At 43.1% G+C, this 22,620-nt stretch overlaps 1 protein-coding gene across 1 annotated transcript in view; it reads right to left on the bottom strand.

Moving 5' to 3' along the window:
- The window catches only part of SGPL1 (sphingosine-1-phosphate lyase 1), a 28,676-nt gene extending 7,775 nt beyond the window's left edge, over nucleotides 1-20,901 (bottom strand). The window contains exons 1-7 of the mRNA XM_009290554.2: nucleotides 20,854-20,901; nucleotides 15,432-15,597; nucleotides 13,400-13,467; nucleotides 11,274-11,421; nucleotides 9,545-9,624; nucleotides 7,899-8,027; nucleotides 860-948 (exon numbers count right to left, since the gene is read on the bottom strand). Coding sequence (XP_009288829.2) covers nucleotides 860-948; nucleotides 7,899-8,027; nucleotides 9,545-9,624; nucleotides 11,274-11,421; nucleotides 13,400-13,467; nucleotides 15,432-15,597; nucleotides 20,854-20,901 — 728 coding nt within the window. The remainder of the gene's footprint in view (nucleotides 1-859; nucleotides 949-7,898; nucleotides 8,028-9,544; nucleotides 9,625-11,273; nucleotides 11,422-13,399; nucleotides 13,468-15,431; nucleotides 15,598-20,853) is intronic.
- Between the last annotated feature and the right edge of the window lie 1,719 nt (nucleotides 20,902-22,620).

The raw sequence follows: 22,620 nt of genomic DNA on the forward strand, positions 1-22,620 counted from the left end.
GAACCAGAATTCCCAAGAAAGCTAATTTCTTGTCATATTACACGATATTGTACTGTCTCCAGCCAACCACCCTCCCTGAGAGGGGCATATGAGATGATACAAAAGGGAAGGAGCAGCATAAATACACAAAATGAACATAACATTTGCTGTCTCCCATCTCGAATGGCAGTGGCTGAACAGCCTTAATTAACCTTGTTTTCTGAGGCATCATATCTTTATCAGGGCCTTTAATAGCATGCAAAAATGTTAGAGAGAAGAAAAGAACCGCAGAAATTCAGCAGAAGATGAACACCAGTGTTTCATCTCTCTTTACATTTTCCCCTTGTAAGCAATTAACCAGAGAAATATTTTTGATGCAGTCTAGAAAAAAAGAAGCACACTAGAGAGAGCAAATCCTCTATTAGCAGCATAACAATTAGCACAGTTCCTCATTTCAGCTCCAATCAGCCCCCCAACTTTAGTCCCAGAGTTTTCAGGCTAAACCTTCTTTGATCTGAATAAATCAAAACCCTTAAACACTTCAAAGGGCCTGACAATCTCTGCTCGAGAGGGGCCCAAAGCAGATATGAGCAGGCTCTGTCTAGAGAAGCACACAGGTATTGCCAAAAACATCTGCACAGCATAGCTACCACAGCCCCCCAGCAACATCATGCCCCACAGGCTGCTTAAAGGTTCCTGTGCTTTTGCACTGCTTCTTTCAACCCAGGTTTCTCTCCTTCAGACACAGATGGACAAGGAGGAGGTGGTAATGAGCTATGAAATGAAGGAATATTGGGGTCTAGCAGCCACCTCCGCTCAGAGGAACAGTAAGTCCCACAAGCTCCCAAAGCGAAAACCAAGCTGCGGAAGTATTGCTCACATTTCTGGCTGTTTGATGCCTCTCTCATAAGCCAGGTCTCGGTACGCCTTGCAGGCCATCAGAATGCTCTCAGTCCCCCCAGATGTCATCTGTCGTGAAGAAAAGAAGCAAACAAGAAAAACCACCGCTTACATGGATGTTGCAGAAAAGAAATGCACCAAAGGGACACTGCCACAGCATCTCTGCCCAGAGGTGCTTCAGAGGCAAGAGATGTACAGGAAAACTCAGGTTTCAATGGCAGCAGAAGCCACTGAACAGCTCAAGGTAGCTTTCTGACATTCACCTTGAAAGTGCACATTTAAATAAATGTTGACTCCTCTAAAGGGGGAGGGGGAAAGGGAAAACAAAAAAAAACATCAAAAGCCTGACAAGAGGGGACTATACTGCACAGTGACTAGCTGGCAAACATCACCACACCTCATGAAACTACTAGTACATACTTAGCTCTTGATTACCCGGGGATTGTTTATCTGGATTACAGATTAATTATGCCATGTATACGGAAACAACAAAGTTGATTCTGTATTAAGTCAACTGAAGTCCAGCAGGGTTTATTAGGTCTGGAGTAGTGCCACACTGAGGCACGGAGCCAGCTCAGCATTGGCACCACTCCCGAGCTACAAAACCTTCCCAGAACCTAGAACACTGCAGAGCACAGAGCTCTCTTCCACCTCCTCTCTGCAGAGGCCAGCCTAGGTCTGGTCAACACCAGGCCAGAGCTTGTAAGTCCTCAAGGACCCAAGAAATTTTATAGCAGGATGAATTTCTGCATTACTCTCCCCACACAACCCACTACCCATGCTGTCCCAGCCCTCTTTACTCCGACCATAGGAGAAGAAGGGGGTTTGCATCAGGAGGTGGAAGAGAAGAAGGTACTCACACAAGCTGTTTGATCAAGTTTACTATTGCTTACTAAACTCAAGAGCTGTCGCAAATAAATAAATGAAACTCTTTACATGAAGAAATTTCTCAAGTGGGAGGACTCTCTCTTGTCGGCCAGCCTTTATGAGTTCTGACACACAGGGGACAGAAAAGTGTGTGGGCACAAACCTTCCAAAGTAAAATTTTAACCTAGTAAAATGTAAGATTGGTTTTTCAAGCAGCCTGCAGGATTGACTTACTGCTAATGCTGGGTGAGCCATAACTTGAGGATGAGGGGTACCTGGGACAGGTATACAGAACTGCAGGTGAAAGAGAGGAATCAAAAGCTACTTATAGCCCTTATGGAAGACTAATTTTGATCCTCAGACCTGCTGAACCAACTGCAACTTCCCCTTTTAACCTCTTCCCAAAAAAAATAAACATAAAAAGGATGCATTCACATTTGTATGCCTTATAACATCTGCTAGTCTGGGTTTTCTTCGGTTTTTTCCCAGCTGACATAGCTGCAAAACCCCAAAATGCAAAGAAGTAGCGTGACTGCGTGACAATGACTAAACATTAAGTACAGAGATAAGGAACAAAGTTCACAGGCACACAAAACAGCCTGCCACATTTGTTCCTAACATGATCCACGCTAGCAGCAGCTGCTGCCACAGGCAGCGTGGAAGTGACTGTCACATCACAGACGATTTCTGCTTTTTTGGTAGTTTGTAAAGCAACAGCTGTCACAGATAAACCCTAACAGAGCCTCACACTGGTTAAAGAAATCGTTGCATTTATTGTGAAGCAAATAGATGGTAGCAGGAACACAATGTCCTAAGCATTTTATGGGCTGTGTCATTCGCTTCTCAACCCTTCTTATGAAAAGATCTGGGAAGTTGTCAGCTATTACGTTGGGGAAAAAAAAACAGCTGGTGTAACATGGATTGCCTTCCTACTGCCAGGTGGGAGAAGAGGAATGGGATTATTGCATACTTGTAACATTGCTTGCAATATTGCTTACAATATTGCAATGGATTGTGAAAACTTTGCTAGGCATGATTTGGGGATCTTGGGATTCACGTTACTGAACACCAGACAGTTCGTGCCACCAGGCCTGCTCCTTGTTGAGCAAGCAGTCCCTACCTCAACTCTCATCTAAATAACCTGCTCCTCAAAGAGCAGCCTCTGCACAGTCTTATTCCCATTTCGATCTTTCCACCAAAGCACCAACATCTTGCCCTTACATATGACAAACCTTCCTTCAAAGTTTGGCTTATCACCTGCATGCATATGCTGAGCCACACACAGTTTTAGGGAGGTCAGTGTCAACGCTTTTCGGCAGTTGGTCAGATGCAGGTTAAGGAACAGCATCCAGGACGGATCCTCCTCTCGGGCACCAAGATTGGAATGCAGATGACCACACAGAACTCTTGTTCAGGCAGCTGAAAATCCACCCAAAAAGCTGGATTTCAGCCAGATCAGCTTCCTAAATTGGCCCACAGTCGGCACATCAGTACCAACATGAGTGTATGCCACGGAGATGTGCCAGAGCAGCTTGATCTACAGCAGCACCTTTAGCTTGGCGCAGCTACAACAGCAAAAACCCTCTTGGTCCACGCAGTTTATACCTGCAGAGGGAGTCTGCTCCTTTGCAGGAGGCTTTGTCAGCTTAGCTATCAACAGCAAACTCGTTCTGCTATAGCCAGGGCTTGAATCACTGTCACAGGATACAACTTCCCCACTGCCTGCAGCATGTCGGCAGCTGGCCAACACGCAGTGATTCAGCACCCACCAATGGCTCATACAAATATTTTTTTTCTCTCCTCTAAATAAAGTCCACAGGCTCAAGCAATGCCATGGGAAAAAGGGACTGGAAACAGGCATTGTTTTAAGCAGCCTTCCAACCCTGCGCTATCTTCAAAAGCCAGACAAAGTGTGTGGAAAAAGGCAAGCAAACCGACTTTTTTGTTCTTGATTTATTTATTATTTTCCAAATGGGAGGGGAGAGGAGAAAGCACAGGGAAAAAAATATCCCTCCCGCTTTCTAAACTCGATATATCCCTTCCATTGCTCCCTCCCTCCAAATCATTAAAACAGCAGTAAGAGGTACGGTCCCTATTCTAGGATTTCTTTGGCCATGCCACTTGCATGTCACTGCCAAATGGTCAGACATGAAAGAACCACTTTGGTTTGTGGTCTCTAAAGTTTTGCTTGCATTTTCACCTTAGGAAACACATCCATTCAGACCCTGGAGACAAAGTTGACCAAAAGTTTCACTGAGCTGAACTACCCCGTGAATAAGAATGCAAACTACAATTTATTTCTAAGGTAGCATTAGAGTAAAAATATACCACAATCCACTGCATGGTCATAACGTAGTGGCAGACTCGCATAAAACCCCTGTAAACCTGCAGGTTGTAAATTCCACTAGTTGTCTCTCTCAAGGTGACCTGCTCATCACTACAGATAAAGCCTGACAGATCTGCAGAGTTTAAGACCCCCCAAGACACATCACTCACATTTCACTGTTAAAAGTCCTACTTCAAATGTGCAGCCAGCACTACAACAAAGTTTGGAAGCCCCAGAATTTGGGAGAAGAGACAAGATGGTTTCTACAGGAGGCTTAGGTTTGCATCTACTGATTTTGCTTCCTCTCTCCTGTCCTCTCTCCTGCAGAAAGTGCAGAGAAGAATTCACAGATTGACATAAAATACACACGCACACCCCCCGCGCAATTTTCCCCTGCACTTCAAAAGCTGCCCTTTCTTTTTAAAGTTCAAACAACTACTAAAAAAAAAAAACATCATTGAAGCTTGCATAAAAGTGGCGATTTCTCCCCAAATTAGAGGGGAAATCCACAGAACCAGCACTGCAAAACAAAGCACCTTATGAACAGGAACACATGCACGCATCGGACAAGAACAATCTCCCCCCACTTCTCCTGTATGTGCTGAGCTTAATTAGTCCTTCCAAATCATTGCAAGAAAGTGATTAGAATCTCCTGGGAGCCAAAAATCACCAATTCCTGTCTCTTTGCTCTTGTGTAACGCGATTAAAAGTAAGAACAACAGTAGTAATTAGTGAGAAATAGGAAGCATCCATCCGCTGCTGAAAATGATTACTTTTAAAAACTGCTTAAAAACATGGAACATCTCTCAGTGCAATTTAAGGCAAAAGGCATGCCCGCACACCCCCCACCACAAGGGCATTGTTAGTGTTTTTATGCCTATGTTTAAACTAAGGAGAATTATAGCCCCCGTGTCTCAAATAAAGGCAACTTCTATAAATAATGGGAGCTGCTGCTCATCTGATTTAACATTCAGAAATCTAAAGAGACATGTTTCATTTTAGCATTTATTAAGCACACCAAAAACATTCGAAGAGGAATCAGAGGACTGCTCTCCAGAGATCCTGCTTAGAAAGATGTCCACATGACACAGGGCAGGACCGCGCAGGGATCCCCAAGCTGCTGAAAGCCCTGGGAACAGCACAAATGCATCACTGTGCTGCTTTCCCAGACTGAGCAGCAATTAGCCCCAAAAAGCGCTGTTCTGCAATGTGTCACAGAAATCAGGGCACAAAGGAAGTGAAATTGCCTCACTGAGAAGTACAGACAGAAACTTTTGATGTTTTCCACAGAGCATAGCCACAGATACACTCTCCAGAAACACCAACAAGCTCCATCTGCCTTCAGGGACCATCACCAGGCACCAACAAAATTGGAGAAGCAGTCCCAGCTGCTTAAATCAGGTCAGCAAATCCAGCAGACAGGGACCTGGCAATAAGACACATTGCTTCTTGGAGATGGCAGTGATGAAATTCAGGAAAAAAAAATTGTTTTAGTTACAACACTGCAAAAGTTGAATCGGGTAAACCGGAAGCCTTCTCAGTAGAAAAAGCCAGCAGCACCTCCTGAACAGATCAATTTAAAGATAAAGATAACTCACAGCATTGCACCCTCTCTGTTTTACAGCCTCACCAATTACTGAAGCGTAACTGCGTCAGTCTGAGCGATCAGCTACAGCAGGGCCTTCCAGAGACAGAAAGCATAGCATCAGTTTGTAAAAATGCTCTTTTAAAATTACTTTGTAACTGTCCAAGCCTCCAGAAATAATTTTGAAATGTTAATTCTGTTTTGGGGAGAAGAAAATAAGTCTTTGAGCCCAACTGCTTAAAGAGCATGTGACCTCCATATATCCACCCACATGTCTCCATCAATGATTAGCAACTCTGGACACTTCACAGTTAGGAAGGGCAACGTGGGAGGAAGACAAAAAGTCCACTGGAGAGACTCATTTGGACAAGATAATTACAGGGATGCAATTAATCTTATGTTTCCGGCCAATCAACTTTTCAACCCTCCCTCTCACCCTGTAAATTTGACTGTTCAACCAGCTAGAATGTAACTCCACGGCAGGTTGCACGCTTCCCCGTTTGCTTTGCTTCTGCTTGAATCTCAGCTGGAGCTTTGCAGCACAATCCTCGGAACGGAGGGGAAGAAGAACAGAGCAGAGGAAAAAGCAGGATTCCCCAGAGAGCATCTGTGGAGGTCTCACATTGGCCATGATCACTGATTGTTTTGGAGCAGTTTTTTACCCGTTCTGAACCTCTCCTCTTAGGCAATTCTACTTTTAAATTTCAGTGAAAGAGCACACGGGGCCAAGGTTGACACTTTTACAATACATGCTTCACGTAACAAAAACTGAACGCGCGTTGCAGGCTTCAGCAAGCAAAGTTCTCCAAGCATACGATAAGTGTCACAGAGCTATCTGACTGTCGTATCAATTGATATCTCAACTGTTGATAAAGATGAGTTTCAACAGCTTTAGACCCAGCCTCTTCCCCACTCCAGGGATAATCTCACCAGTGTTCTCAGCACTACAAACCAGGAAGGAGATGAGGTGAGGTTAAATGCTTTTTATAAGCAAAGAGACATGTTCCTTCTCTAAACTTGAAGGTGGCACAAGGAGTACAGTCCCGAGAAGACAAGTCAGGTCACAGGGTGAAACCTCCTGCTATCAAAAGCAATCACGTCTTATACTCCCAGACACTGCACAGTCAAGTTTCATCTTCAATCCAGTTGGAGTTTGGTCCCAACCACACCTACTATAAGGCTACTCCAGTACTTACCTCCTTAACACAACCAAGCCTCCAACTGTCAGATTAAGCCCATTCAAGGCCAGTTCACTTCATAACCTCGTCTCAACACTGCCTTCCCATATTGATCTTCAACAATTGCTGGCCTTCTCCCTACCTAGCATATTTACAGACAGCAATCACCTCATGCCCAGCCTCTGAAAAATCTCATCTGGATCCTTCTCACAAATGGAACTACTTTCTCGCAAGCCATTAAGCAGTCTGTTTGTATCACAGCTGCACCTGACCACCATGCTAGGAGATAAGACCCCACTGCCCCATGCACCATGTAAGCAGGGAGAGAATTTTGCTTAAGGAATTCAGGATCCTTACCAAAAAGGTAAAGCAAGAGAAAGGAGCGTAAAAAAGCACGGCTCATTTTTATAACAATAATTCACGGTGCAAGTTCACAACTTTTGCTCTTTGACCAACTTTGAAATCATCATCAATTTAAGGACACACACCTGGATTCTTGCTAGGAACTCTATCAAGGCTTTAAAATTGGTTTCCACCCTAGCACACTGGAAGGCCACATAAGCCTGGAAAGACAGCTTTCCAGCTGGACAGATGACAATACGTGCCATGCCTGCTTGATCACCAATATTTCAAGCTGCTTGTTGGTGACCAGCCAGCCAGCCGGCTTTGTCCTCAATCTTAGCATTCTGGCAGGCTCACAGATTTCAGTTCAGAGATTAAAACTGAGGGGAGCTACTCAAAGTGACACTGCTCTGTTCACCATCCCCCACTGACAACCAGCCAGGCTACATTACACTGGTTCTCTTTTCCAACTGCCATCAAGCCTGTATCATTTAAGAGTGTGGAAAAAAGGTGAAGTAAATGGTCTTGTCTAGTTAAACTGTCTCTCATAAAGCTTCACCAAGAAGAGCAATTAGCAACCGTCTTCCGTACAGCTTACGTTGGCATGGCATATGCCAGAATGAGCTTGACCTCAGCCGGATAGCAGAAGGTGCATTTACACTTAAATCAAAGTCAGGAATATCCAAAACATTCATGAGACACTTGAAGACAGGCTACTTACAGCACCACAAGAGTTGGGGCCCCCGTTGAAGAGCGTACAGGCAATCCTCACTACTTCTGCTTCCATCTTCCTCAAACCAGGGAATATATCTGGATGGAGAGGATTACTCCAGGCAAACTCTTCATACACCTTCAGAAAACAAAGACAGAAAGTTAGCCTTGCAGATGAAGCACTGAATTATCAGTGCAGATTTGGGAACTCACCATACACACTGTATAAGCAAATCAGCTATATTTAGCCATAGACAATACTGCAGATCTCCTTGGACTTAACTCCTGCTGCAAGTAAATATCACAAGCTGGGAAGCTACGGCTGAGGGGGAAAAAAACCTCGCTTGTTCTTCTAGGGCATTCTGGCCTCCGGAGTGATTCTATAACATCACAATATTTCTTTTTGTAAAGACAGGTTGAATCATTTAGCTATTTTTTTAAAAAGAACACAATACGCACCCTATGATTGCTTTACACAAAGCAGGCCAAAAAACTTACTTTCTTACTTTGCAGAACTAGTTTTCAAGTTTACTATTAAAGGGGAATTCTGAAGCAGCTAGAAAAGCACAACTGTCTACCCACACTGCAACAAAAGTGGCCATGGAAACCAGTATTTCATGCTCCTTCTGCAACTGTGGGCTCACAGGATAAGGCTGGAACAGGCCAGTTCCGACCTCCTGCAGCTGAGATCAAAAAGCAACTGCAAGGATGTTAAAAGAAATACAGCAGAAAAACCAGCAAGTAATCAGCACAAACAGAGGGAATGTTTCCACAACACTCAATCCAAGCTGAGGCCCCTCTAGAAAGGCTGCTTGGAGCTTTGTTTTCCCAGAAGTGGCACAGAAAATGTCAATGAGCAGAAGAAAACACCAATAGCAACCACCAAATAGAGCTCATTACAGCTGTTATAAAAGCTGTTCCCAGGAGCAAGAAGGCTAGACTTCCCTTTCTAGCAAAAACCCTCTTGAAGTAGATATATTTGAAAACAGACCTTTGGGCTGTTTAGGTTATTTTCCAACCTTCTCAAAGGGAAAAGTTCCTGAGTAGATAAACAGACCTAACAAAGACGCCACTGAAGCATGCCAATGCTACATCATTGCAAGATTTGGACCACCAAAACCAGTTTACAAACGTCTTTTTTGCTTAAACCAAGAGGAACTCAGTTTTGCTCAGTGAAGCTGTTCCAGTCCAAAGTCCCACAGCTTCCCAGTAACAGGACAGCCAAGGATACTTTCACTTCAGCCTGCAGCAAAGGCATATCTGTCAGGAGGCTTGCTGAAGCTGGTCTATGGCAATTTTATGCCTTCTACCATTCCCTGAATTAGAAGGTCAGTACCAGTTTCCAGTTCACTTGTAACCAGCTTCTTTCTCTCTTACTCAAAACAACATCTCATCTGATTGGATCCTAGTTATCTCTACACTGTGTTTTCGCAGGGACGGTCACTTGGCCAGCTTTACACTGCCCAAATGCTTTACTAATAATTCCCCTTCCACCTACATTTACCCTAGGCTCTGTCTTCATAGTTGGGCAGTCTTAGTTTCGGATCTTCCCTATTTATTTTGAAAGATGCTGCAACAGTGTTGAGGGGTTTCTGGTCACCCTGAAGATGCTAAGGATATCTGCAAAGATGCAAAGTTAGACTGCTTGCACTTTACCTTCACTAGCAGATGGGTGAGTTTCTCTTCACCACTATACACAGTCCCAGAGACTTTCCCATCCTGCCAACGTACATCTCCTGAAAGAGAAGGAAGAGCACACTGCTTACAAACACAGCCATTCTCAGAAAGCAGAGAAGTCCTCCCACCAGTTCTGCAGATGAGGATTCAGCTTTTGAGATTTCACTGATGAGGAACAAATATGATTTTTGTGCCACGGAGATAGCTGTGTGCAACGCTAAGCCTCTGGCATCGTGTATCCCACGACCTTAGCAAACTGCAAGTCAATGATGACTAAAAAGAGTCAGCACATAAACAACATCTAGCTGCAGCAAGCAGTTATATTAATATGTAATCCACTTAATCCCCACTCAGTCTCCCCAAACTGCTGTCCAACCAACTGAACGCTAAAGTGGCTAAAGTTAAAGCCACTTTCACACCCATCACCACTATAAGCCGAGAAGAGATGGAAAGGCCAAGCTTGTATTGCTAAAACCTACAGTGCCAGGTGCCTCAATTAAATTCCATGTAAAACAGTATGCCGCTGAAGCTTTAGCAAATGAGAGCAGGTGGATGGAACAGCATCAGCAGCACACGCTGTTGAAAAGTGTTTCAACCCACTACCCAACATGATTGTACCTAACCAAGTAACTTTCTGCCTCCAAACACCCCAGCAGTGTATTTCCACTTGTTTGGTTATTTGCTCCCTCTCCTAATTGTTAGCCTCCTTCATAAAACTCAGTGGCCTCAGCTTCACAAGCATATATAACGAGAACATAGTCACAATCCAACCCTCATTTCCAAGCAACTTTCAAAGGGGAGTGCATGTGTGTGGGAAGGAGGGGGCCATAGGAAAAGAAAAAAGGAAAGAACCCCCTGGTGAAGGACGGAAATAATCATTTGAGGGAAAACACAGACAGAAGCTACATAAGCAATACATAAAAGTAGAAAAGAAGGAAGTTGTTCTAGGATACCTGACTGCAAAACTGTTTGTTTCTGAATTTGGAGTAGATGTACTGTTCTAGCAGAAAATTCAAGGCATTTCTCAAATTTGGTATAGGAGCAGACAGTCATATCTTCTCCTCTGGACAGCAAGTCCCTCAAATTTGCTTATTTCAAGTAATAAGTACATGAATCAGGGTGGAGGTATTTACATGAGTGAGGCAACTCAAATTAAGTCTCACACTGCTTACGTGGACTCAAGCCAGGAGAACAACATCATGACTTTGCCTTCCTTAAGTGGCATTTTCAAGGTGCAAACCATTATGACTTTGACTAAGAGAGAGCGTCTTGGAAATTCCCTTAAAATCCTGCTTGGAAGCTTTTTTTTTTTTATTATGAGTATTCCCTGGGGTTTCACAGAAAACACATTTCTGGTAAAAGTCAAACATCAAGGCAACTGCTCAGAAATGTAATCAAAAATGCATTCAAATAATTTCCTCCGTATTTCTCTTCTCCTCAGCTCTCCCATCATCAGTCTAGAACTCTTTGAGAAGGAACGGAATTTCACTGTAAATACCCAAACACAGTATTAGAAGTCATGAATACTGATCTTAGTCACTTCCAGAAGGAAAACAGACAAAAATTTGCAAGAAAAGAACATCAGGGAAGAAATATTTGAGATGAAACCATGAGCAGGAGTCATTAGATCTCATTTAAGAGAGTAAGTCTTAATGTTAGGTCTATGAAACGGACCCACCTCTGCTGCAGTATGGACTCACATTCATACCTTTTGAGCTGTACTCTTTCATCTTTTCTAGTACTTCAGGCTGGCTCATGCCTTTTTCTGGCAGTGCTTTGATATAATCCTTTTCATCTTTCAGGAAGGATAAACTGGAAGTGACATCATTCAAGGCTTCATCAATCTTCTTTTGAATCTAAAAAGAAAGGAAAACCCTATCAACAATGGCGCTGGCTATATTATAAATAATTGTTGAGTGCATGCAAGATTGAACTCACTAGCTACATCCATACTATTGAGCAGAATAGATAGGAACTGTTTCAGCTCTACAACCAAAAAGCATAGCAGAGTTGACAGCCACACAGTTCAACTCTTCCTTCCTACCAACCTCTCCCTCCAAACACAAGCTGCCTGGAATGGTGAACTGGCATGCACTAGTCTCTAAGCCACACTGGGAATTCCCTGTAGGAATGCTAGCTGGCACAGCCCAGATTTGTGCCAAGTAACCACTATGGGCGATTGCAGAGTGGCACTTGGGCCACTGCCTGGCTGCATTTCATTTAACAACACAGACACTACCACCACAACGTTCAGACAGAGTACGTTCTTTACTGGGTATCGATGAGCAGTGGGAGCTTTGAGCCCCTTCCTTAATGCTTGAGAAAACAAAGCTCAAGGCAAAAATACTGCATTTTTATCCACCAAACCTTTTTAAGTCACAGTTTTTAATTTGTAGAAGTCTTCAGATGCATTCTATTTTGTACCTTGTCTCCTCTGCCATCATACACAAGGTTTACAAACTCATGGAAATAGAGAAAAACAATAAAGAAATCTCCACTACAGGCACAGTTAGGAGATTCCCTTCCTCCCACCCACACTTTACATTCAGGAGGCCCAGACTTCTCACAACACATTCCAAAGCAGAGACTCTTCTTCCAGGCAACACAGGTGTTGGGATATCATCAGCTTTAAAGACTTTTGGACATTGGAATGCCTCAAAGTCAAGGCCTCCTGTAAGCAACTGATTGGTAGGCTGATACCTGATAACCTAAGAGCGGAAACAGTACACAGACAGGACACACCAGGAGTCCTCTGGCACAGGAGAGCTTAACAGTGCTAGCCCTGAGAAGGTAAGTCTGGACAAAATAGGGATTGTATACAAGGGGCCTGGAAGGTGTCCTTTTCTAACAGGCAGACAGCAAATATAAGCAGAAGAGAACAAGTCATTAATTCATCTCACCAAAGGCTACTCAAGTCAGAAGGTAAAAGTTGGGGCACTTAACGTGACATAAAGGGGGGACGCTAGTCCCTTCCAGAGGGCTGGGGGAGAAACTTGAGAACAGCTTCCACATCCACAGCAAAAGGAAAAAGTTCCTCTTTGCTACTTTCATTTGATAAAATTGCCTATAACAGACCTGATCCTCCAAATCAATGTGTACATCTGCCAACTCATCAAGCAGAAAGAAGGACAATCATCAAGTGTGATACCATCATTTACTAGGTAAAATATTCCAAGCTGTGCATTTCTCAATCATTAAGTCGTTAATGTGCTAAAACATGCTGACATTTGTAGTTTCAAGTTTTTATGCAAAAAAAAAAAATCTCCCAAACACTAAAGCTTGTTTCATTTTAATGATTACACAAACCTGCTATCTTTGTGCTATAATGCTAACTATTGTTAATAGGTATCTGAGCTCTAAACTAATCATGGCCAGTCATCTGATTAAAAAAAATTATCTTTCTGTGTTGCACAACAAACACCTGGTTATCTCACACTTGCTCAAGAATAAGACATTGTTTCAGAAGAACAACTCAAGTTCAATCCTGTCCCCTTCTTCCACAAATAAAATTTTCTTAAAATCTAACAACGAGGAAATGTTACTGGAAAATTCTGTAACTACTGGAAAATTCTGTAACTGCACTTACTGATTCTTGGTTAAAAAAAAAAGGTGGTACCCCCATTTTTTGAGTGATACTATGACAAAAAGACCAGGTAGAAATTGTAACTTTCATTAAACCAGGTGGCAGCAGAAGGCCTTCCAGACCTATATCCTTGAATCATTATGATCACAGCAACATGACAGCAAAGATGCACAGAACTGTAAGGTCTCAGCACTATGCAGGCTGAAACAAGGACCTGGGATAATATTAAGAAAAGTTGTTCCAATACTTACTATAGCCCCGATAAACGGCATTTTTCTCAGTAGTTTAAAAAACTGTTTTTTAGTTCGGGATGTTAAACCTGAAAGACAAAAGTCAGAAATTAACCTAAAATGACTCAAGAAACAAAAAAATGGACTCAGAGCACAATACTTCCGATACAGCCCATGACACAGGCTCAGTATTTCTGATCCAGGCTAAAATAACACAGTGACCAAGGGCACATGGTGAGACAGATTAGCATATCAAAGAGCAAGGTTCAGAAATGGACCAGCCTACAGAAACATCTGGCTTGCAGAACAGTAGCCATCTATGGGAATCAGTAATTTGATTTGTTTTCTTACTTATATGGGAATTTGCACCCACATGTAGAATTTTACAGAGAAGAGAGGGACTCTAGGATTTGCTAAAGGCAAGGTCTCCAGCAAAAAGGGAAAATACTTCTTGAAACTATTTTCTACATCTTCAAACCAGAATAGTACTGTAACATGAAAACACTCAGCAACATGAAACAGGCTCCCAGACCAAAGGAGGAAAGAGTAGTTCAGCCATGTCAGTAACATGACAAGGATTCACCTGGTGCCTGGCCATCCGATATAGGAAACGCATAATGCAACAGGAGGTGATTCAGGGAAAGGGGATGGACAGAGGGAAGAGCAGAAATTCCACCACATTCCAAATACTGAAGTGAGAGAAGCCACTGATGACAAACACCAGAAAACTCCCGTGGTAGCTCTAACGGCAGGAATGAAAGCAGGATGACACAGATGCTTTGTAGCCACCAAAAATGCCTTTTGAGTCCTACAGGCATTTCAGTTGAGTACCAGCAGGACACTTACACTAAGAAATAACTAAACAAACTTTAAAAATCAACCATTTTAGGACTTTGCAATTTTATCTACATTTTCCCCCGCCACTTCATGTACATTTTGAAGAGCTACAGAAGGACAGTAATTGCAGTTTGGCACATTCTGTAGCAAATACTCATTAGCACTCTGACAATAACATTTCTATTGCACATTTCAGCGTGCACATTGTTTAATTAATAACTTCCACAGTGAGACAAGACTGCTAACACCTGAAAAATTCAGACAATCTAATCAGATCTTATAACAGTTAGTCAATACTTAAAAAAAAATACCATGCAATAGTACAAATAGTAGCCAAGACGCTAATATAACCCTGTATTGAGCAAAAGCTTCATACCATTTTGTTCCTTCCATAGACGTTTCCACTATTCAGCTACTCCCGTCTTTAAAAAGAAAAGACTGGTTGAGGAAGAGACAGGCAGTGAAGTAAACATCAAGTTAAAAACTCAACTATTTTTAACAAACTGCCACTGGAGTGTAACCCTAAGGCCTGTGGGAACTGCAAAGCACCATGTTCTCCTCTGAGGGCAAGGTAGTTATCTCTGACCATCACACAGCCAGAGGAAATGGCAGGTTCATCAAAAGAGATCTCACTGAAGAGCTGTCAGTATCAGAAACTGCTCAAAACAGGAAGATGCTGGGGGGGGTGTGTGTGTGTGTGTGTGTTTAAATCCACACAACAATACCACATGCAATTATCTTGAACATCCTGAGGATGAAACATGCCTCCAACACCAAATCAAAACCACACCTCCTCCCCCAGCAGGAAGGGAAACAATCAAGAGCAAGAGTTATGCAGACACTTTTCACCAGTGACTAAGTTCACAAGAACCCAGCTCTCAGAGAAATTGCCCCAGGTTTTGAGCAAGAAGAGAGTGTTGCGACAAGTAAATGGTTTAGCCAAAAGCAAAAAGGAGACGAGAGGAAGGGAAGGAGATGCAGGTGCATTTCAGGCTGGCCTACCGCACCCTCTGAAGGAATGGAGGTGTTTCATTGATCAGACAGGCCTTGACCTTAATTTGGAAGAGGGTTTTGTTAATACTAGTTGACAGCAGAAGGTCTGTTTTAACAAGTGTTTGGCCTTGTTTCATCCTCTTTCCCTCCACTACTTAGGAACAACTCTGCCCGCCTTCCCTTGCCCCCAAACATAAGAAAATCCCCCATTTCAAATACTTACTCTCCGACTGGAAAAGGAAGCCATGCAGCCATACACTTATAAGCGTAGAAGAAAATGTCAACCCAATCAGTTGCCAAGGTTCAAGTCCATTGCACTGTGCATTCACAAAGCTCGTTGCTTTCTCCCAGTACATCTGGAGGATTTCCTTGTAGGGAATAATGGCATCCTGCACAAAAGAAAATGAGACTGATATTGAGAGAAGTTCAAATGCACACTAAGAGGGCATCAAAAAGTCTATGAGTCTATTATCTATTAAAAAGGTGCTTTTCAGTATGCAGACCCCATGCTTTCCTTAATTCCTGTAAACAGAACAGGTAGGCAATAGTTGTCATTCATTTCTAGCCAAGAGCCACCGATAAAAATACACACCTTGAGAGATTTCAAATATTCAGAGAGAAGGGCCAAGGGCAGACAAGTAAGATGTGCAAGCTTCACAGTCCCAAGACTCATCACCAGATCTTACCATGGCCCGACAGAAGCAGTTGTGTTAATCTCAATATTTTTTCCAAGGAATTATTAGGTGATGAGTGAAGACTGAACTACTACAATATACCCATCAGAGAAGCCACCATTCATCAGGTACCACCTGATGGTCTATTAAGTACCCAGGGCTGGATTTTTAAAGAAGATGTAAGTACTCAGCAACTCCTTAAGTTTAAGATCTAATTAGTACTTTCCATACAAAGGAAGGACGGAAGAGACAAACACTGCTGCTGCCAAAAAAAACCCCAGAAAACTGTGATGCAATAACAATTACAATGTCAAACTAGCAATTACTGCCCAAGTACCTAATCAATATCTTCAAAGCACACTCTCTTCAAGAGTCTCAGAAGAACAGGGTGGGGGAAAATGGATGTACACAAGGGAAAAAGGCCATTTTCCCCCAAAACAGGGGTCTTCAGTACAATTCTCTGGAAAAAGGTTTCTAGGGATAAGAACCACCCAGGTAACCACACCTTGTTTGGAGCTATGACCAAAAACAAGTGTCGGGGGGGGGGGGTTTTGCATGTTACAGACAAAAGTTTGTGCATTTTACTTTACTTTTTTTAAAGCTTCTTCAGCCACCCCCAGAGCAATCTTCCCAACCCTTCTCCCCTTTTAACCTACTGTCAAGCCTAATTTTTCCCAGTTTTGCTGGAGAGTTTTCTGGGGGGGATCTTCAGCACTACAAAGCTTCACTCTCCAAACAACAGAGAAAGTACATGGGGCCTTTCAAAAGATTTGTTAATAAACCTTGGAAGGAATACATCCTTGATACCTATGCTGTCGTACTCTTGGTGAGTTTAGAGCGGCTTGCAAAGATGGATATAAATAAACCACTCGATTAAAAGCTGCTAAAACTTCCCTTCTCAGCACCCTTTACAGATCTCACTTCTGGGTCAAGTCAACAACAGAAGCAGCATTTAATATATTTTTTTTTTAGGTCACATTTAGGGGTAACGTCATTTCAATACAACTGGAGAGGCTACAAACAGCCTAAAAAAAGCCAAGTTCTTCCAAATAATCAATGGAAAAAGGCAAGATTGCTTACAAAAAAGCCACTAATGAATATTCACTACTTTGGAAAAGCAGTAAAATGCATATAATGCAAGAGAGTTTAAAAATATTTAAGCAACCCAAACATAAAGCTGACAAATTCCAGCAAAACAAGAGTGTCAACCCAGACGGAGGACTAGTATCAACCACGTCCCAGCACAGGCTGAAGGACATGGACTGAATTGGGCAAAACCAGGTCTCTTCATAAGGAGCAGCACTCAGCTGTGAGAAGACAAATTAGCACTCATCCACTTGGCAAAGGGAAATTTAAAAATACACCAGCTACTTCAGCCTTGAAAACAAGACAGCCACATAAACCACTGCAATAGGCAATGTCCTAGCTAATGCCCAGTCCTCCAATCCAGTCACCACAAAGCTGATTTAACCCTAGAATTTAAGGGAAGAGCTACCTTTTCCAACTAACCAGAGGCGGTACTTAAGTTTCATCGAGTTTGCACAATCTTCTCTGAAAAATCCCTGGAAAGGCATGTTTAACCAACAACAGTGACTTTGGTTCATTGCCTAAGAGTTAATGCCGGGATATCATCCAGTTTTGGAACTGCACTTAAAGGATGGAAACGGAGCCACTAATGTGCTGGTGTCTCAATAGCTGTTCTCAACTGATGGCAAGAAAATGCTGCAGCATCAAATATAAAATGGATTGTGCTTTTTTTCCTGAAGATGGAGGATACTGGAAGCTATAAGCCCAAAATCAAAACGGAACATGACCTTCTAGACAGCAGTCACTTAAGTCAATGGCCAAGTTAAAATAAATGAATCTGGCAAGAGATTGATCTCGCTCTTGGAAAACGCTGTGGACAGAAGACCCTAGCCAACTGCACATTCTGTTGTCGTCACACACTCCCCACTGAAACCAATGCGTTCTGCAGCACATCGGCTCTCCACTGGGATGGGAGGAAAAACATCAGGTTTTTTAGGCACAATGAATACCAGTGGCAAATCTTGCATCCTATCACATGGATAAGCAAACCCTTGGAAAAGCCCTTCTGTCCTCTCTTTTCTGAGAGCCCATCAAACCGGTACGCTGGTTTGTAAATTCAGGCTGCTCAACTCTGAACTTCAGGTGATCCCAAGAGAAGTGCAGATGGCACGCCTGCAATGCATGATGCCACAGTAACCCCAGCGTACATACAAAGGTATTTTCTCAGCCAGATTACCAGCAAAAAAGGTTCAGGTGCATAACAAAGATATCACGGATGAATGAGCAACATCTGCCTTTCTGCTCTTAGCCTACCGCATATACAAGGCACTATGCCTCTGCCTCGACTCACTTTTCTATTGCTGAGATGCAAGAAAAAATATTTTACCTTAAGTTTACCCCAAGCTAGAAGCGTGCACGCCAGCAGTGATATATAGTAACTCCATGGTATGTCCAAGTTTTGAACAAATAAGAGAAGATTTTCATGATGTTAATTCTAAGCTATTGAAGAATTTCTTTCCCTTTCTTGCTTTAAAAAACAACCTGGGATCACTCCACAAAGAATACAGTTTGACAGGGTAAAGTTCTCTCTGTATTTCTCACTTTCTCCTTCTTCAGTCATTCCATACTTACAAGAGTTTGAAGGATTATATTGATTAATTTAGGAGGATACTAAAAAGAGGGATTAAAAAACCTGAAAATTGGCATGGAAGATGAGTTAGCAATGAAATACAATTTCTCAGCTCTCTGGCTAACTACGCACTCAGTGTTTTTAAAGCACCTCTTTGCCCCAAAGTATCCAGCAAGATATGAGAGACCTCTACTTTCCGAATTACTAACTTAATCCTAGAGAAACTAGAGGGTATTTAGAAGGTTGCATTCGAATGTACTCTGTTTTTATTACATGCAACAACACGTGATTGCAGACTTGCTGCTGCAGCCCTACACCGCTTCCTTATTTTACAGGGAGGAGGCAGGGGTAATAAATATATTGCCTACATTCAGCCAAGCCATTTGAATCCCCTCCCCTGCAGCCCTGAAGGAGCTGCTCATAACTGAGTAAAAACCAGGGTTTTTTTTTTTCCAATCAACTTCAGCCAAAAGAAATGTTCGTCACATGCAATAAGAAGGGATGCACTTACAGCTTTATGGGATTATAGCATCCATTCGCCCCTGCCATTACCGCTCTCTCAGCTGGGCCAAAGACAACAAGCTGGCCTGATTTTAAGCCTATCTACAGGACAGAATTTCATGTAAGACAATAACCTGCTTATTTGTGAAGACATCAAAAAAAAGTTTCCCTTCCCATTATAGCAGAGTAGATAAGCCGATTTTATTTCCTTAAGAGAACCTTCCCCCCACAAAAGCTTCACAAGACACAGGATTATTTTAGAAGCAGTTTAAAAGCCCGACTTATGAGCACACTAAAAAGCATGGGGGAAAAATCTCCACTGGAGGATTTGTTTTTAATTCTCAGAGCATTAAGATAGACACAGGTATCGGATAAAATACTAATTGCTATCATTAGGACTTGCAGTGTTCATTTGTACCAATATTAATGCACTCAGCAACCCAAGCAGTTTACATATTGAATTTTTAGCTCCACAGATTAGGAGTACATCCTTAGTACTTTACTTCTAAAAGCCATTAGCTAGCTGAGCTGTTCCAGGGATAGCACTTATTCCACTACAAAAGAGGACAAATTAACTGCAGTTAATGCTTTGCCAGAACAGCATTTCCTCAGCTGCAAGTTTTAGGACTCAAATAAGGCTTAAAAAAAAAAAAAGAGAAACAGAAAGGCAATAAACTGGAGGACCTCACACTTTTGTTACAAGTGCCTCCTGTTTCTGACACTGTAAAGTGGAAGTGCCGTTAAAGTTTACCTGTGGGAAGAGTATAAAAAAAGGTTTTATCAGCAGAATCTTCCTTCCCCCAGGAAAGCATTTAAAGCAGGCCACAGAATAAAAGTAGCCTTTAAAGGCAAGTTTATTTTAAGCAATAGCATGAGTCCTAGGCTCACTGTGCAAGCAGGAACCGCTAAGATCAAACCACATCCTCAGCTTTCTGAGTCCACACATTTTCCCAAACCAGGGACCCCCTGACCACCTCCCCGTGCCCAAACCTTAACATTTGCGTTTGCCATTTGTCTTTCCTCACTTCAACAGAGCCGATGAATCAGGTGGCGTGTCGCACAACTCGGCACATAGTAAATCAAGGCCGAGGGAGATTGCTCATAGCAACTGCACGAGCTAGGTCAACTCTGATTAGGGTAACACGCAGAATACAGGTATCGCCACTGTAATTAAGGCCTGTGCTCCTATGCAACAAGTTTTTCCCAGCAGAAGGCTTCCCGACTGAAAAAAACCTGCACAAAACCAGCAAAGACACAGCAGCTTCGTTTATTTATTCTGCTCCTAAGAAGAAGGAAGACTTCAATTAGCCATGCCTTAGCTAACACCTTGTTGCCAGTACAGGCTCTGGCCGCAACAGTCGCATCTGACCAGCGTAACTACGCAGCGTAACTGGCCGAGCCGCAGGTAAGTACTGGACTTGCAGCCTTCAGCCAGCCAGCTTCCTACCGGAGAGCCAGGGAATGGGATTGAGCAATGCCACCTCAGCCTTGGAGGGTGCTAGTTGCTGCATGTGCCTGCAGTGTTTTGATTCGCACCCCAGTAATGAATCCGCTCCTCTGTCCCTCCCTGCCACCCCCAGCGTGACAAATATCTTTACATAAGCACCAGGCAGAGAATATTTGTTAGTCAGCTCCTAATTATAGCTCGAGGTTTGGACTGTGTACTGCCCCCCCCACCAAAGGATGTGGGCCCACCAAGAGATACCAGACACAGGATCTCTCAGAACTCAAGAATCATGAACCTTTAGATGCATGGGTTGAACTATGTGAAAAGAAAAACACATTCAGGTCGTGCTCATCTTACCACAGCTCACTGGTACCACCAGCTTCTTCTGTGTTGCATTTATTTCCACCACTGCCATACTGAAACCTTTTTTTTTTCCCCAGAGGGACAGCAATTTTTTTTTTTTTTGGCCATATACAGTATATGCAAGATGAATGTATATGCACTATCCCACCAGCCCTGAGAGTTCAAGGGGAGTGGCTGGACAATGGCTAATCATAGCTTCAGCACAAAAACAAACAAGGCCGCAACTCAGAGTAAGATCAGCAGCATCCCAGCTTCCACTGCAGAGAAGGAATGTAAAACTATCGAAACAAGATGGAAAAAGGCTGATTCAAGGCTCAAAAAACGTGCAGTTTTACGAGAGCCCAATGGACTTTCAAAATTAGGTACAATTTCAAATTTCATTTAACCCAAAACACGCACAAGACGTTGTTACCTATTGTTCACTTTGCTCACTACAACAAACCAATTTATAAAAGCAAAGCCTCCGCACACATCTAGGCACGCTCCAGGTAGCACAGATCTCAAATCTCGTAAGAGACAGGATTCACTCGATAGATGCCCTATGTGATTATGGATCTCCTTGTGGGTCGCTGCCTCCTAGAAGGTGCAGTTTCTGCAAGGAAACGTCCTCTCCCAGCATCCGCAACAATTAGGATAAAAGCAGCACTCAGTTCCCTGTGTGCTGGGACTCATCTGGACACATTTGTTCGTTCCTCCACTCGGCATCACTCTCAGATGCGGATCACGCAGTCCTTTCTGCATGCCTTCTGGAGAACAAAATGGGCATTTATTTGAAACATTTTGCGAGTAGCTCAGTGCCATGCAGAGGTACACACAGCATTAAAAGATAAAGTCTTGGCGGGAGCTGTCTGAAAGCAGACGATAGCATGGCAATTGTTCTGGGAACAGGCATCCGCGAACAAAGGCAGCACCAAGACCTGGCACAGCTTCCTAGCAGGGTTATGCAAGCCTCTGACAAAACCCCTAGTATCACCACAAACTGAATGCCGCTATTACACGTTAAGGGCCCTGTTCTTGGGCAACTTTGACCACAGCGCAGGGTGCTCAGACTATCTTATCAACACCAACGTGCAAAACCCTTCAGCCCCTGTGATACCTAGTCACATGCCCTTCCCGATAAGTGGCATGGATGGATCTCAATGAGCTAAGGGGGGCAAAGGAAATGGAAACGCTCAAAACACGAGGGCTTCCAAGTGACTTTTACCTGCAAATTTCTATGAAACACAAATCTTTCCTAAAAAAGAATAAAGAAAATCGTATCACGGTCACCACAGTCCACTGCAAAGAGACCAACGTACCTGCTACCTACAACATCAATCGACAGGATCCAAATCTCAGTTACACATCACGCTCTAAGGACCGTACTAAAACGTACTTCAAAGCCCCTATGGCTACACTAACCAGTAAAGGGCCATAGCCGTTTAGCCAGTGAGCCACAAAGAGATTTCAGTACTAAATACTCCAGAAGGAAGGCCTGCTAATACTTGAAAGGGGATGTCTTTGACCACCTGGGGCGCAGGGAATGAGAGCAAGTCAAAAATACATCACTCCGTTTCCAAAAACCAGAGTGTGAACAGGTCAGGCCTTCTGAAACAAGCCTCACTGCACGCTGTGGTCTGTAGTGGGAGACAGCTGGTGCAAGAGATCAGATTGAAACTACACCTTTTTATTGCCAGAACAACGTGTTTGGCAGAAGAGGTAAGCAGCACCTCAAAATCTGTATTCACGGAAATGGGCTCTACTGAATCCCTTTTGCCAAGACAGTCACAGC

This window comes from Aptenodytes forsteri, unplaced genomic scaffold (assembly GCF_000699145.1).
Source record: "Aptenodytes forsteri isolate BGI_AS27 unplaced genomic scaffold, ASM69914v1 Scaffold349, whole genome shotgun sequence".
Lineage (NCBI taxonomy): Eukaryota > Metazoa > Chordata > Aves > Sphenisciformes > Spheniscidae > Aptenodytes > Aptenodytes forsteri.